The sequence below is a fragment of the Cottoperca gobio genome, chromosome 8, assembly GCF_900634415.1.
Source record: "Cottoperca gobio chromosome 8, fCotGob3.1, whole genome shotgun sequence".
Taxonomy (NCBI): domain Eukaryota; kingdom Metazoa; phylum Chordata; class Actinopteri; order Perciformes; family Bovichtidae; genus Cottoperca; species Cottoperca gobio.
The window spans coordinates 13,334,291-13,350,032 of record NC_041362.1 but is presented as its reverse complement, the minus strand read 5'-3'; the positions used below and the strand labels follow the sequence as shown (position 1 = coordinate 13,350,032).

Sequence of the window (15,742 nt, the reverse complement as noted above, 5' to 3'; positions counted from 1 at the left end):
TGGTCGAGAGGGGTTTGTTTTGCACTCTTCAGACTTCCTCCTCTACGTGTTTTCATAAACAAACCACATATTTCTCCCGCCGGGGCCACCGCACTGTCATCATCCTGTCAGCCTGCCAACATTGTCAGATTCCTGCTTCTGTTTTAACGAAGGCCGTGGAGGGGCTTTGCAAGCTGGTTCACATTCAAAGCAGAGACGCGGGTAAACGACCAGAGGCTGTCTGTGTTGTCTTTATTGTCCGAGCCGTCAGCGCGTGGTCGACTGTTGGAGCGAGCTGACCACATATACCTGCTTTTAATAGATGCTTTTCAGCTGTCACTGACATTGGTCCGCTGTGTAGACGGTGAGGAGCTTCCGTATTATCAGGTGAGCCGACACACACCGGGGAATGTCCTGCAATGCGCATCTGAGCTGCTGTTCGCTGCTGTTTGCATGTTGTGACTGTGCGGAGCTAGCCACCTAGCTATCACGCAAGCTAGGTCAGAGCTAGTGGCCCTTTTCTCCTGCAGCCGTCTGTGTCCTTATTTAGCTACTGACAGGCGGTCAGCAGTGTTGGACAGTGCATACATGGCGCAACACACGTTGTAGAGGCTTGAATTTGAGCTTACTGTTTGCATCTAACTAATGAAGCGAGGATTGTTTGTGCAAACTATTATTAACCAGGAAGCAAGCTGCCAGCCTGAGTCTCAACTAATGTGTGGTAATTTGCAACAGTCCATGCTTGGTCAAATGTTACTTTGACTATATAGTAGTCTCTGCACAACGATAATAAGAAGATCCATGATTTCAGCACATTGTTTACTAGGGCTGCAAGTGAGATATTTTTATTCTTTTGCACCTACATGTATGTACATAATAGTTCTATGTTTAGTTTTATGTACCTTTTGTCCAGCTTTGTTGTCCTTCTTAGCTCTCTGTCCCTTTTTAGCTGTGTGCCTATTTCTATCTTCCTGTTAATTGTTCGTTGAACTGTTTGTACATTTAGAGCGACTTAAATAGCAGAGTCTAATTCTTTGTATGTGTGCACATACTTTACCAATGAAGCTGATTCTGATTCAATATAATTAATCTGTACGAATCTGCGGAATCTCATTTCTGCTAGAAAAATAAAGAATAGATGAAATGACAAAAAAAAAAGAATCGTGGTAAACCTCTGTCTAATGTCTTCCACTTCCTCACATTTAGGCCTAAAAAGGTCTAAAAGTCTCAAATACGACTTAACTTAATGCTCTATTTTTGTGTTAAGTGCAAATAATCTAGAGTGTCATCAGAGTTTATTTATTTAGTTTCCTCGGTAGGAGAACTAGAGCACATCATGCTACCTTACCAGCTACCAGCTACCAGCTTCTTAAGATTTAGATATTTAATTTAGTCTTAGATTGCTGTTATTTATTACTATTATAAAACATGTTTAAACATGTCAATAAATGAATGTACTTAAAGTAATTTTAGGACTTATTTTCATTTCATAGGCTACTAACTTTCCTTCATATGACAGCAAAATAATTTTATTCTATGTGGTCTTAAAGTATGAACACATCTGAAATTTAACTTGTCGAAACCTGTAGAAACCCTGCAAATGCTGCTAAATTCATATGTATGGTTAACAAGTGGGTCTTAGGAGTCCTAGCCTGTATACCTGCATCACTAGACATGTACAACAACAAACTAACTTCCTGCTGCCTCCGTCCCTCCCTCTTCATCCGTCAGACATGGTGAAGCTGACAAAGGCCAAGACGTTCCAGGCTTACCTGGACTCCTGCCACCGTCGCTACAGCTGTGTGCACTGCCGCGCCCATCTGGCCAACCATGACGATCTCATCTCCAAGGTGAGTATGCCGCCAACCTTTTGTTGTTATTAAGAATTTCAGGGAGCTTATAAAGACTTCGCCCCATGACTCTCGCATAACTGGAAAAACTGGACTGAAAAAAACCAAATAGGAATTCTCCAAAAGTTAGCAAACATTTTGGAAATAAATTACATTTAATATCCGGTTGTGTTTGGGTCACGTGACGTTAACACATGAAGCATTTTTTTTCTCTTATGTCATTTTTCATCCTTGTCTCTTAGTCGTTCCAAGGCAGTCAGGGCCGAGCCTACCTCTTCAACTCTGTGTGAGTATTTAGCACATTGAATTCACATTACACAAGTGGCTACTCTCATTTTAGGTTTCCAATCTTATTTTCATCTCCATAATCACTGTGTAGATGGGTAAAATGTGACTTGAGTAAGTTTTATAATGTTCTTTTGTATTAACTGTACTTTGTTATGCAATCTTTTCCGATCAGATTAGCGGCCTTTTAAGTATCGGTCATAGAAACAAAAATAAATGGGGGAATCTATGATCTTCTTTGTTTTCCGTGCATATCACTTCATCATTTAATAGTCTTGTTCTCTCTGAAAAATTCCCCGCATCGGACATGTTTGCACAAACCACATGGCCAACAGATCATTTAATTTGCTCTCGAGTGAACCTTGAAAGTCACTTTAGTTGCGCTTTTCCTGATTTAGTGGCTCAGAAATATGCTGACTCTAACCCTAAAATGGGAGCCCCTTTTTAAATAACCCATTCACTTTATCAAACTTTAAGATTTAAACTGAATAGATGCCGATTCTGTTTCTGTGAAGCTCTGTTCTATATTTTTCATGGAAAGGCATCCTCCCCTTGACTGATTCATGGAATTTAGTCTTTTTTTGTATATGGGTCAGTATGTCCTCTACTGTTAAGGTTCACAGTAGTCTCTTAGTGCATAAGAGTAGTTTAATTACTGAGAAGCCCTCTGAATTCAGAGAGGAGCTGCTGTTTGACAACACTGCGTTTGGTTTCAGGGTGAACGTCGGCTGTGGTCCTGCGGAGGAGAGGCTGCTGCTCACAGGACTTCACGCAGTCGCAGACATCTACTGTGAAAACTGTCACACCACGCTGGGCTGGAAATATGTAAGTACGTCCACGTGTGACTTAGACTCTGTCTTGTTCACCGTTAAACTGCTATTAAGTTTGACGATGGGGTTAACACGGTGTAGGTTTTGATTTACAATTCAGCGTCAGATTTAAACCGTTGATTGCAGCCCATTGGCCGACTGTATTGCAGCAGGTGATCCGACCGCGTCCTGCTCTAAAGGATTCAAAGATCATTTATTGTCATGATGCAACACAGGGTTACACAGCGAAATGCAGCAGAAGCTAAGTCCATTATGTTAGACACTAAAAACATGACTGAACAACAACACTTGTAGTAGTTGTGAATTCCTGAAGTGCATTTTATTGTAATTTCTTTCAATAGGAGGAATATAAACAAACAAACGATGGTAGATAATAAAATCTTTAACAATAAAAAGTTCGATATCAGGGAACCATCATTGATGTTTTTTAGTGAAAAACAAACAATCAAACTATCTTAAATAAATTCATCATAAATCATAAGGTGCATAAATAAAGGATAAAGATAAGTGAGTCTGTTCTCTATTACATCGTGATTCCTGAATTTTTTTTAATCTGACCCATCGTCAGATCGTTTAATCGTCCCATCCCTAACTGCAGTTACGTCCAGGTGCACTTCCCATGTTTACTTTCATTCATTCACTGTGATGGAGAACAGCAGCTGCGCTGAACAGAAGGTTTTCAGGGGAGAAGGCTTTGCTAGGTGTGTGTTACTGGAAAGCAGAAGCTTGCTGATTCTTTCTTCAACCTCCTTAAGGTGGACTAACTTGTAACTTGTAGCAGAAGACCCAAGCTGACAATCATATTTCTTACATGGTATCTTGGTAGCTGCCGTATCCTGGATGTGTAATCACATTTTTGAGGAGGCGTCAGCTACGGTTTAGCTACCGCGGTTATGTGCATAGAGCCAGAAGCTACACAGTAACGTCTTTACCCACACATGTAAATACAGCTTTACATAAATGTATTCTTTTGTCAGATGCTACAAATAAAAGTGATAATTTAGCTAAAAAAACAAATCGCATAGTGTCAAGTTTAGACATTACCCTGAAACTGACACATTCGGAGTGTCTGCATATCCTTTTATGAAACTTGTACTGATAGTACATGAGCATGGTATACGTTTTATTTGTGTTGTACTCTAACCTACTTTTTAATGACCTGTATGTTCCTTCCTTCTGCAGGAACAAGCCTTTGAGCTGAGTCAGAAGTACAAGGAGGGGAAGTTTATCATCGAGCTGTCCCACATGATAAAGGACAACGGCTGGGACTGAGAGGGAAATCTTGCTTCATGACTTTTTCAAAAGTTGCATCCCCTCGACTTAAAAGGGTTCCAGTGTAGCTTCCTCATCCTGCGTACGAGCCATCGCTGTGCCACACTTTCACTTCGTACCAAGAATAGCATGTGATGCCTTTTATCTTTTTCCGTTCTTCATGTTTTTCCAGCGACCACAACAACACATTTGCTGATATTGCTATCCCAATTGCTAGTTGTGCTGGGACATGGACTGAATGAGTGCTGGGTTTGTGTGAAAGACTGGGACATGTAGTCACAGAGGCACGTGTGTGCATGTTGGATTTTAAAGCGTGTGTGTGATGACCGCTAAACAGTCTCGCTGTGTGGGGGCGAGGCAAGGGCAAGACAAATAATTTGACCTTTTACACATCAGATGCAGGTATTTGGGTTTTTTCTTTTTTGACTTTAAGTTGTACTTTTAGACATATCTATCCCAAAATGGGCAAAGTATTTTAGCCCGTTTAACCCGTAGATCATTGAAGAGTGATGGAATAGTATGAGAAGCAGTGGAAGGGCTTGTTTTTTTTTATCAGTGAAATTCATGTTTTTTTTATGGTAATGAAACAGTGACACTTGTTCATATTTTGCTAAATGCAATCTGGATGTTGAATTAGTGTTAAAGCCTGCAAAGGTCTCCTGCAGTGTGTGTGTGTGTGTGTGTGTGTGTGTGTGTGTGTGTGTGTGTGTGTGTGTGTGTGTGTGTGTGTGTGTGTGTGTGTGTGTGTGTGAGCATTAGCCTGGGGTTTACATCTAGAGTTTCTGCTGCACAGTTGGGATATTTTCACTTTTACTTCATGCTGATGAGATCTGTCCTACATGGGTTTGTGTATATAGCCTAACACGGAGATCCTACAGATACATTTACTCAATCGTGTTAGAGCAAAGTGTGATTAGGATTATGTAGCATATTTATGGTGATTTTTAATGTCTGCTTCTTTCATTAAAGTGTATTATTTTAACCTAATCTTTCATTAAAAATACAGTGTGTCTGTAACCTGTGTTCAGTTTTCTTTTGCTTGTGATATGTAGGCCTGTCGCGATAATTACGTTATCGACTTATTGTACAATATATGGACGGGACCTCGATGATTTTTGCTGACATGTTTATTTGTTTGTTTACATAACAATATTGCCAACATTTTAGCCTAATATGATGGCTAAAGGTTTCCTCGACCATTATAAGACTCATGCTTCATTGCTCTTTCATTATTATGCTATTATACTACCATTATATCCGTGGCAGAAAATGGTCTTAAAATAATAATATTGTTTGTTTATCGCAATTATTTTTGGGATAATATTGTCCAAAAGTAGTTATGACAGGCCTAGTGATATATTATTGTATGTAATCTGGCCTTTGATTCTCACACACATACATTTATTAAAATGAGTTCTAAGAAGAAATATAGATGTTTGAGAAAAGTAATAAGTACAAAGACAACATGCATACTGATCTCCACCACTTGAGAACTGAGCATTAGCTAATGCAGTGGTTCCCAAACCTTTCTGTGGGGCCCCCCTTTTGTATATAAGAATATTTTCAAGCCCCCCGCCTGGGAACCCTGTCACAAACTAGTCCATGTTATGCTAGCAGGGCTCAAGCTTTGCCACGCACCCCCTGCAATAGCTCTGCGCCCCCCACTTTGGGAACCACTGATTTAATGCATGGGTGTAATAGTGTAGGACAAAACTGTTCCAAAGGTTTGTCAGTTTGTAATTTTATAATGAAAACATAATTTAAGCATGTTAGTGGAGCTCTCATTTACAGGGAGGAAGTAATCCAACAGGATGCTCTGACTGGCCAGCAGATGGTGATGTGGGGAATGTCATATTTCACAGCATCTAGTATTGAGTGGGCTTACAATACATTGCAACACATGACAGTCCAATTGCTGCAACATTAAAATGGTTAAACTTTTTCAGGTTTTTAAAACAGGCAGCAAAGCAAGACAGTCTTATTTATCCTCCCAAAGACAATATATATTCTCCTCTAACTCTAAAAAAGTGATTGTTATAGTACTTGGAGCAAGAACAGGTCACATGATTGAGCTCTAATAGCTTTTCTTTATATGCAGCAGAGAGGCTGCTGACAGTCATGTGTGTGTGCAGCACATTTTCAGCTGTCTGCTCTGCTTCACTTTTCATTCCCATATAAGAGTTAAGAACATTCTCATGACACAATGGAACTAGCCAAAGGCCTTACTGAGTCACAAGCAGTGAGAAACTTCTTTTTAAATGTATTTTTCTCCTTTAATCCTCCTTTCTATGTTATTGTACCATGCAGTGTCTGCCTCACTGCATGGTACATGCCACCAAGTAGTGGAGGTGTTTCAGAGTGATGTCCTGCTCTGCGGCTTGGTGTGTAGATGACAACATCAAACGCATAACATTATAAGAAATGAAATGGAGGAGTTGATAAGACCCCATCTTAGAGTATTTATAAAATCCCTCATAAACCCTGTGCAAGGGTTGGAGCTGGAGTGACTTTCAAATTTAACTTTTACTGTCAAGCAAGTTTTAGTGACACATCTCATCAAGGCAAATCTCTCTAATTGAATCTGATTCTGAGTGCAATTAGTATTTTGGTCAATAATATTAGAGTCAGTACTGCAGATTGGTTGCTGCTGTGCTGTGCATCAAATCTAAAAGTAAAAGTAAACACTTTTCTGGTGTAATATTCTAGAGAATATGTGATGCATTTTATATGTATAGCATTTTGTCTCCCTCAGTTTAATGATACTAAATATTTTAGAATATATATAGACACTCTTTAACTCACAAATCTCTACGATGGTAGCCTATTAGGGCATAAATCGAGTAATTGGTAGTTTTGGTCTTAGTGGACTAAGATTTCTCTAGTCAATTAGTCAATTTCTAATGCTCTTGTCATGCTGACTTATTTCCAAGACTTTCTTTAGTCGAGGACAGCCTTATTATTAACTTTATTGTATACCCCAGTGTTTTATGATCCCTGTATTGTTTTTATATATTTTATATTTATCTACCTGTAAAGCACCTTGTAAATGTATTAGGACATGTGCAATATAAATAAAGTTCATTGTATTATTATTATGAAAATGCAAACTTTAGATGATTATGTAATGCTAAAACAAAGATCATGACATGTTGGTTTTGTACAAAAAACATACTTTAAACCAAAACAGGTCTCAGGAAGTAAACCTCAATGATTACAAACTTTGATAACCACCAAGACTCACTGAGGGATGCTGTGGGAGAAATATACGTTTTAGGAAACTAAATTGTGTAAAGAAGATGAAATAGGATCTGGTACAAATGTAATCTATAGAGAAAATCTGTCCAAAAGAACAATACAAATGTTGTGTCCTTTTAGCTGACATTAAATTTCAGTGTCACCTTGACAAAGGCAGCTGCAGGATGTTTCTCCAGGTCACTCAGTCAAGGTACTCTTTGTTTGTTTGACACCTAAAGGGAGTCTAATGTTGATTTAAATTAACCTCACGCTGCTACGTTATTTCATGATAAATACAACATGGATGGATGCTGGATATGAGCACTGTGTTACTGTGCTTTCTAGTCGCTTATATTTTACTCTTGTTTATTTAGTGTTGCATTTTTTAATTAAAGAGCAAACACGGTGCTTATGGTTGATTTGACTACCTATCTAATACCTAATAATTAATACGACAGCATGTAGCGACAACTAGCGTTTCAACTGCAGTCAGTACACTTGCAGCAGAACATACCACAATACAGACACTGTACAAACGACTCATATCATATATCGTGGTACTACAAACTGGAGTTAAATATAATAGGTGTGAAAATTACTATTCAAATGAGAATAATTTCAAGAATACATTTTCCGTTGCAATAAACAACAACGGTAGGATATTTCATGTCTGTTCGTGTCGAGCACCCCCGTGTCCACACAAATGGATCCTTCCGAGATGGTTGCTGGTCATGTGACTTTTTCCGTTTCGCCATTTTCCTCTTCTACACCGGTGCGCTTGCTGTCAGCTACCTCATCTTCCCCCTCTCAGTGTTTTATCCTATTATCTAAAGCTGACGGTAGGAAAACGGGAAAACCTAAGTAAATAAAGAAGTCTACCTTGTAGCTGTATCGCCCCGAGAAAAGTGGGAGAATGTCTTCTGAGGAGAGCCCCGAGTACGCGCCTTTCTTCGCTGTGATGGGAGCCTCTGCGGCCATGGTCTTCAGCGGTAACTACACCAGCTCCTTCATGTCAACCTTTTTCTGGTTTAACGTCAAACTAGTTTAGCCATATGTGCTAAATGTTGTGACGATATTAGAAACGAGAACATGGGGGGCTGTCTTTAGAGAAACGGTGTTGGGTGTTAGCTGAGGCGGTCACGGCTCACACACCTGCCTGGGATGAGAGGCAGGTGAGGCGGGGGAAGGTTTCCATCGACATCGAGCTGCTGTACCAAACCTGTACCAGACCAGCACCAGCTCCTCACACTGCTAACACTGGAGCTAGCTGCCTCCTGTACCATCCTGGTTATATCATATCAAGCTGTGATGCTGCTGTCTTCGTGGTGACGCATACCCTCATTGAGGTGGCAGCTGCCCCGGCCATAATGTCTTTAATCACAAATCATAATTAAATTGTGTTACAGCACAGGAGGGTCCAGGTCTTCATGGATTATCAGATAAATACGATTGTTGTTGGGATTAGATCCAGCCATGTTTCCCATTGGTTGTAAGGTATTGTGTTACAGGAGGGCCAGCATCAAGGCCTAAACATCAGTGAGGGAAGATCCATCCATTCATTCACGTTTAGCAGGCGCGGGAGGCGGGGTGCACCCAGTCTGTCGGAGAGGAAATAACGGGATATCAGGGGCAGACTTGACCATTAGGCAAGATAGCCAACTGCCTAGGCCCCAAATATTAAATGGCTGAATAAAAATAAAATAACAATTAAAATATGATGCGTTATTATTCATTAAACTATCCAGCATTATATTATAATTGAAAGCTTCCCTTTGAACAGACTTAAATGTAAATACATTGTGCTGATAATGCCTCTCTTTCACTATTCACTTGAAGTAAACATTTGAATTCAGGACTTTTTACTGTGCAGTATTAGCTTTACTATGAATAATTAATAGTTGTACTTTTTGAATACTTATTCTACTACTGCCAATACCAACATTACCAGTTTGGTAAAAAAAAAAAGTAAAGCAAAATCTACGTCATGCTGTTACATTAGTTAGTCAATCAGTGGATATCAATTCCTGCAGATGCAAACAACTGTCTCCATAATGTGGAAATCGCTGATGATTTGATGATGTCATCAGGTGAGACTTTGTGGAGTTTGTCTGTTGGGTAGAGTGACACGTTTTTTATTTTTTTAAGATAGTACATTTAGAGAGGAACTGATCCAACACTTTATATCTCGATAAAACCCCGATACCTGAACCCAGGGTGTCTGTCTGTCTGTCTATCTGTGGCTGTCAAATGTATGTCAGATGTGTCTGTTTTGTGGCTCACATACCTTTTTTAAAAATAAAAATCAACTACATGTTGGGACTGCACAAACGTTGAACAAATTGAACTGTTATGGTTAATTCATTTTAGGGTGTGTAAAGCTAACACAAAGCAGGATTGGGAGAAATATTACTTCTCCATCTCGGATCGTCACTTTGACACTGCTATTGTTGCTACATACCGTATCACAAAGCAAATGGGAACACAATTACTCTTGTACAGCACAGCAGTGTCTGGAGGCTCTGTTATAAACGGTTTCCTCCACCAAAGGCACACAGAAACACCGTGACTCCTGTATAATTTGGGGCTTCACAGCTTTAAATCAGATAAATATCATGCCCCTCAGTAAAACCGCCATTGCTGCTGGTGTCATGGTGTCACAACAGTTGTTTGATTGTTCACAATGGAGTCGGTCCAGGATGTCTCGAGTCTAATCAAGGGCGACAGCCTTGTAAGGCTGAAGACCTGCTGGACATGTGACGTCCATCCTTATTCATAATATATGGGATGCACAGGAAAGCAGGCAGTGCACAAGTAGCCCATGATGCATTGGAAATGGAAGGGGTCAGAAGCTATGTTGTACTTTTATGCAAATAAGAAGATAAGTGGATAAGAAAATCATTATTGAACTTTCTTGGATTCCTCTTTTGTATTCCCTTCCTTGAATATAAAGGAAAGCGATGCTCGTTATAGAGCTGTTTTAAACATTTTGAGAAAACGCAGGGTTGCTTATTCACACAATTCTTACTAACAATAGCTTGTAGTCGATAAGTACACATAGTACACTATAAGGACACCTCGGAAGTGTCAACACACCCACATCACCAAGTGAGAAGCTGTGGAGTCGGTGTTTGATTTATTTATTTGCTTCTGCTGATCTTCATGATAAACCGGTAACATCTTCTTGTATTCAGAGTTGCTCTCTGCTTGTTGTCATCAAAGTATGCTCGTCTGTAATTGGCCTGCGCCGATTGATGCTCTCCAGGTAACAAAGATTACAGTTTAATACTGGATTGTACGGCTGCAATTTAAGATTATTTTCATCATCGATTAATCTGACGATTATTTACTAGTTTAACAATTAATTGATTAATTTACAAAATGTCAGAAAATAGTGAAATATGCCGATCCCAGTTTCTCAAACTCCAAGGTGATGTCTTTATATTGTCTTGTTTTGTCAGTCCAAAACCCAAATATATTCAGTTTAATATGATATAAAACTGAGAAAAGCAGGACATCTCCATATTTGACAAACTGACAACAGTATCTGCAATTTTTGTATGAAAAAATACTTCAATGAATAATCAATTGTTCAAATAGAGAGCAATTATTGCAGCAAATATGCAGCTCTAGTTGATCGCCTGCATTTCTTTTTTTCATTGAGCTGTAGTGCTGGTCCACCATCTGTGGAGAAGGATTACCCTGTGGTGTAATAGATGAACTACTACATGGGACGAGCCCCCTCACGTGATGTAGATGCGAGAGAAGTGATGAACTGGGTGACGTACATCTGGCTGCCTGATGTATAGTTCAATCAACAGCCCTCAGACACAGTTTTAACAAAAACTGAACTTCAAGCTTCTGGTGTTTTATTTGTTCCCACAATTAAAACGGGGCAAAAGACGATAATGGAGCTCATGGGAGGAAGAAAGCCAGAGGGCTTTTACAAAGTCCTCTCCAATACAAAACAATTCAATCACCAGATTAAAACAAAAGTAACAGCAGATACCAGAAACACAAAAGAAATTAGGAGAAGCTACCACTTATGACATCAGTAGTCCTATAACTATAAGGGCAGTCGGAGAGCACAGACCTCCACCAATGCCGTTTCCATAGTCAAAAATAATGTGTGTACCTGCCCAGTGATCGGGATCCGCTTCAGTTTTTCTGTAATCCTGCTGACAGACAACAAGCCGAACTGAAAACCTACCCTCCCTGGCGGAGGTAATAAAGTATTGAAGGGGGCGAGGTTGTATAAGGTAGCATGGCTCCAGACTGCAACTGTTAATCACTTTTTTAAAACGTGTTTCAGGGATGATGTGTGAGGAAAGTTTAAAAATAGATTCACTAGTGTGATATGCAAGTACGCCTCTTTAATTTTAATTTTAGATAAATCACTTTAATTCCTGTTATTTATGGCTGAGCGGGAGAAAACTGGCAGTCGAATATCTTCTGCTGTTTAATTTTGCCTGCACGTCGGGCCTCCACACAATGTCTCGGAATTGAAATCGATCGACTGGATTAATCATTCTCACCCAGCTCCATCCGAATCCATATCTTGTCTGGTGCGAGTTGTTTCTGTCAGAAATCGTTTGTAAGTGAAGAAAAAATATTGACTGAACTGATGAATTAACAGGAACTCTCTCCTCTCTCGTCTCTCGTGCAGCATTAGGAGCAGCGTATGGGACAGCGAAGAGCGGCACGGGCATCGCTGCCATGTCTGTGATGCGGCCAGAGCTCATCATGAAGTCCATCATCCCCGTGGTCATGGCTGGTATCATCGCCATCTACGGGCTGGTGGTGGCTGTGCTGATAGCAAACAACATCTCTGAGAGAGTCACTCTTTACAAGTAAGATGAACCTCTGATACAATTAATTTACAGGATATATTATATCTGCTCGTTATTTGAGACATAATCTTCCACGTGGCTTGTTTGCTTAAGTTGAAGCACATACACATAACCCCCGACCTCCTTAACTCACAAACACAATATAATAAATAAATCCTCAAAATCAACCCAAAGAGATTTATTAGGCAAATAATCCTGAAGCTATTTTTGACCATGTGATGAATTTGAGGCCTTTTTTTATCTGTTTATCAACTTCAAAGAAGAACATCTTGTGCTCGCTAATTGAGTTCCTTCTTTATGGTTGGTTTGCTTTGTCCGGCTCTTTGCTGTTTTATGCTGGACTGGTAGTGAACAGTTTTATTTGTTGAGCGTAGCGAGACTGAACCTCACAGCCTGTGTGGGCCGGAGAACCTAATTCTCAGGTTTGCTTTTTTCTTTCACGCCCCGCAAGCTTGCAATGAGCTGCATTAACTTGAAATATTTACTCTTGTGACATGTTTAAAAATGTCTTAAAATCTGTTTTTACAGAACAATGCCTTTATACGCCTCGATGCTTTTAGCCTGGGATACCTGTATGTTTGGTGTCTGTTGATGTGTTCTGATATGTTTTTCTTGCAGATGTTTTCTGTCCTTGTTCTTGTAACTTTGTACTTGCTGCCCATCTTAACCAGGACTTCTGGCAGAAGAGATGTTGTATCTCAATGGGACCTTTCTGGTTAAATAAAGATTAGCACGATATTGACCCTTTCACGTTACATATGAAGCGGCTTCGATGAGCAACATTTCTTTTAAGGGACATAAGTCAATCTTTCATTTCACTTAATGCATTGATCCAAAGGTTTTTTTCTCATTTTGCCTTTATATTATAGTCTAACCAGGGACGATGCAGTTAACTGTTATGCATCTTAACCACTAGGCCACCAGACAGTGTTCATTGTTAATATTACAACTATTAATGCAGATCTAAGTGATTCTGTTTGCTTTAAACCACATTGTATAAGTTTACGATGCTTGTAAACAGTGAAACGAATCATTATAAATATTTCAAGATTGCTTTATTTTATGTCTCGCGCAGTATGACCTTGTGCACTGACGGTCCTTCGTTTCTCTCCAACAGGAGTTTCCTGCATCTCGGCGCTGGTTTGAGCGTCGGCCTGAGCGGTCTGGCGGCCGGGTTCGCCATCGGCATTGTGGGCGACGCCGGCGTGAGAGGCACCGCCCAGCAGCCCCGGCTTTTCGTGGGCATGATCCTGATCTTGATCTTCGCTGAGGTGCTGGGGCTTTACGGCCTCATCGTGGCCCTCATCCTATCTACAAAATAAATGTCCGCAACAAACACCATCTCATTCATTCCACATCGAAGCAGCAAGAACAAATAGGAGATTTTCACTTACTTCCATTACACCCCGTGGGTCTGACAGGATGGGATGGCAACAGAAACATGTTGGCGGTCGACTTTGACAGCTGTGTCCTCAGTAGATGTGATCTATCCATATTGTTTAAAGCCATCCAGTTGTGTCAGGTCTTGTGAGTACTGAACGGGCATGAAGATGTATTGGTTGTTGTGGGATGATGTGTGGACAGTCTGCTTGATTTGTTGTCTGATCTTAACATGTACAGTGATCCAGAGTCCCTCCACCCCCCCCTATAAATGTAGTAACCAGTCTGTGCCGTGAGTGTGAGTATCAACGTTTATCCTTCTGCCCATTCCCCTCCTTTGTTCTGTTTTCTGTTGGTGGTTTTGATTGTCATTCTCCGTTTTGAGACTGCTGAAGAATCATGCACACTAGTATTTTATTTTTTCATGTTCTTTTCGGGGACCATTTTTGAATCTGTGGTGAGGAACTGTCAATACATATTTTTTTGTTCACTATTTATGGAAAGTTATGAAAAATGAAACTGTCTAAATGGAATAATGTTTATTGAATTCCCTATATACATAAAAAAATATATATAAATGATCTGTGTATAGTTAGATTAATTGCACTGTGGGTAATTGTTCTAAGTGCTTGGAATTCCTCTGGATGTAGTTTGATTATTAATGGAGGATGTGTGTGTGTGTGTGTGTGTGTGTGTGTGTGTGTGTGTGAAGTGAGAATGACCTGAGTGCAGAATGTGTGTGCAAGTCTTTATGTTTAATATGACATTCTGAAACACTAGTATCGTTTACCTGTAGTGCTGCTGTCTTGATTTTTTTGTTTGTTTATGTTTAAGGTGAGAGCTCACTGTTCAGCCATGCCTGTCAGATTTCCAAATAAAACTCAACCTCCTCCAGAACATCCTTGTGAAGTCCTTTTTTTTGTCTGATATTAATGAGATAACTTACACTACCATCAACATTTAGACTTTTCCGTCTCAAGCATTTTGGTGAAATTAAGTATTAAATGGTTAATTAAATTGATAGATACAGTAGTTGGATAAAAAGCGAGAGGATCACAACAGTTATTACAATTAATTCTGAGGTGGTTGTAAATTAAGTTCATATTAATACTTGTAATTAAAAGAAGATATACATAACTGAAGACAAATGTTTGTTTTATCGTGTTTTGCTAGTTAATTCCATCATGCAGAAGTTTTCAAAAGTTGAAATTAAAAAAGACATACGGTATATGAGTGCATAATGTACTTTTTTCATTCCTAGATGCGTGCAGCTCTTTGGAAAACTCCACAACAGTCTTCTTGGTGCCTTTTGATTCATAAATTCCACGGAATATATGCTGCTTCAATGCTTCAGTGCTGTTCACACGGCCTGTAGCAAGTTTTACATTTAAATTAAACATCAAATCTTCTGAGCTACAATGTATCACGCTACATGGCATTTAAATCAATGACACCTACATGTATGAGCTAACTATGTTCAATGTGTGCAGTATATAATCATTAGAATACTGCATACACAATAATATATTCAGTAGTGGTAATTACATTAACTCAAGTGCTGTACTTAAGTACACTTTTAAGGTACTAGCACTATTATTATTTCTATTTTATGTTACTTTACACTTCTACGTCACTACATTTCAGAGGCAAAGGATTTTAAATGCACACCACATGAACAGTTTATATAATATGATGCCTTTTTATAGATAAAACTATCAGCAACAACAACAGTACATAAGGTTTACAAATGTAAAATATTGTAAAATAATGTTGATACTTTAAAGGATAATGTAGGTATCTTCCAAAATTACAGACATTTTAGTACAAAATACCCTGTTTTTGTTCCACTGCAGCTCAGCAGGGAAACAAAATTAGAGAAATGAACACCAAAAAGGCTGAACAATTGGAAGACATTTGTCTAACTCAGACTGCTAGATCTAATTCTGAATACTTCTTCCACCACTGAAAATGTTATATAACAAAACAACAATATGAAAGGGGGAAATCTTCATAATAAATACTTATACTATTGATACTGTACATTGTTTTGCTATATTAAAACATG

At 39.3% G+C, this 15,742-nt stretch overlaps 2 protein-coding genes across 2 annotated transcripts; both read left to right on the top strand.

Annotated features, from left to right (window-relative positions):
* Nucleotides 1-39: 39 nt before the first annotated feature.
* ypel3 (yippee-like 3) lies at nt 40-5,233 on the top strand. Its single transcript, XM_029437779.1, has 5 exons — nt 40-366; nt 1,711-1,829; nt 2,072-2,115; nt 2,831-2,939; nt 4,127-5,233. Exons 2-5 carry the CDS (start codon nt 1,713-1,715, stop codon nt 4,214-4,216), a joined length of 360 nt encoding a protein of 119 aa, XP_029293639.1. The 5' UTR covers nt 40-366; nt 1,711-1,712; the 3' UTR covers nt 4,217-5,233.
* A 2,961-nt stretch (nt 5,234-8,194) lies between these two features.
* atp6v0ca (ATPase H+ transporting V0 subunit ca) lies at nt 8,195-14,574 on the top strand. Its single transcript, XM_029438209.1, has 3 exons — nt 8,195-8,439; nt 12,114-12,297; nt 13,415-14,574. The coding sequence occupies exons 1-3, from the start codon at nt 8,364-8,366 to the stop codon at nt 13,617-13,619; spliced, it is 465 nt and encodes a 154-aa protein (XP_029294069.1). The 5' UTR covers nt 8,195-8,363; the 3' UTR covers nt 13,620-14,574.
* Nucleotides 14,575-15,742: the final 1,168 nt, after the last annotated feature.

Bases quoted from the DNA above. Each gene is read 5' to 3' on its own strand.
- ypel3 (XM_029437779.1), top strand. From the start codon at position 1,713: ATGGTGAAGCTGACAAAGGCCAAGACGTTCCAGGCTTACCTGGACTCC. The intron at 2,116-2,830 runs GTGAGTATTTAG...GTTTGGTTTCAG, and splicing joins GCCTACCTCTTCAACTCTGT to GGTGAACGTCGGCTGTGGTC. The intron at 2,940-4,126 runs GTAAGTACGTCC...TTCCTTCTGCAG, and splicing joins CCACGCTGGGCTGGAAATAT to GAACAAGCCTTTGAGCTGAG.
- atp6v0ca (XM_029438209.1), top strand. From the start codon at position 8,364: ATGTCTTCTGAGGAGAGCCCCGAGTACGCGCCTTTCTTCGCTGTGATG. The intron at 8,440-12,113 runs GTAACTACACCA...TCTCTCGTGCAG, and splicing joins TGCGGCCATGGTCTTCAGCG to CATTAGGAGCAGCGTATGGG. The intron at 12,298-13,414 runs GTAAGATGAACC...TCTCTCCAACAG, and splicing joins GAGAGAGTCACTCTTTACAA to GAGTTTCCTGCATCTCGGCG.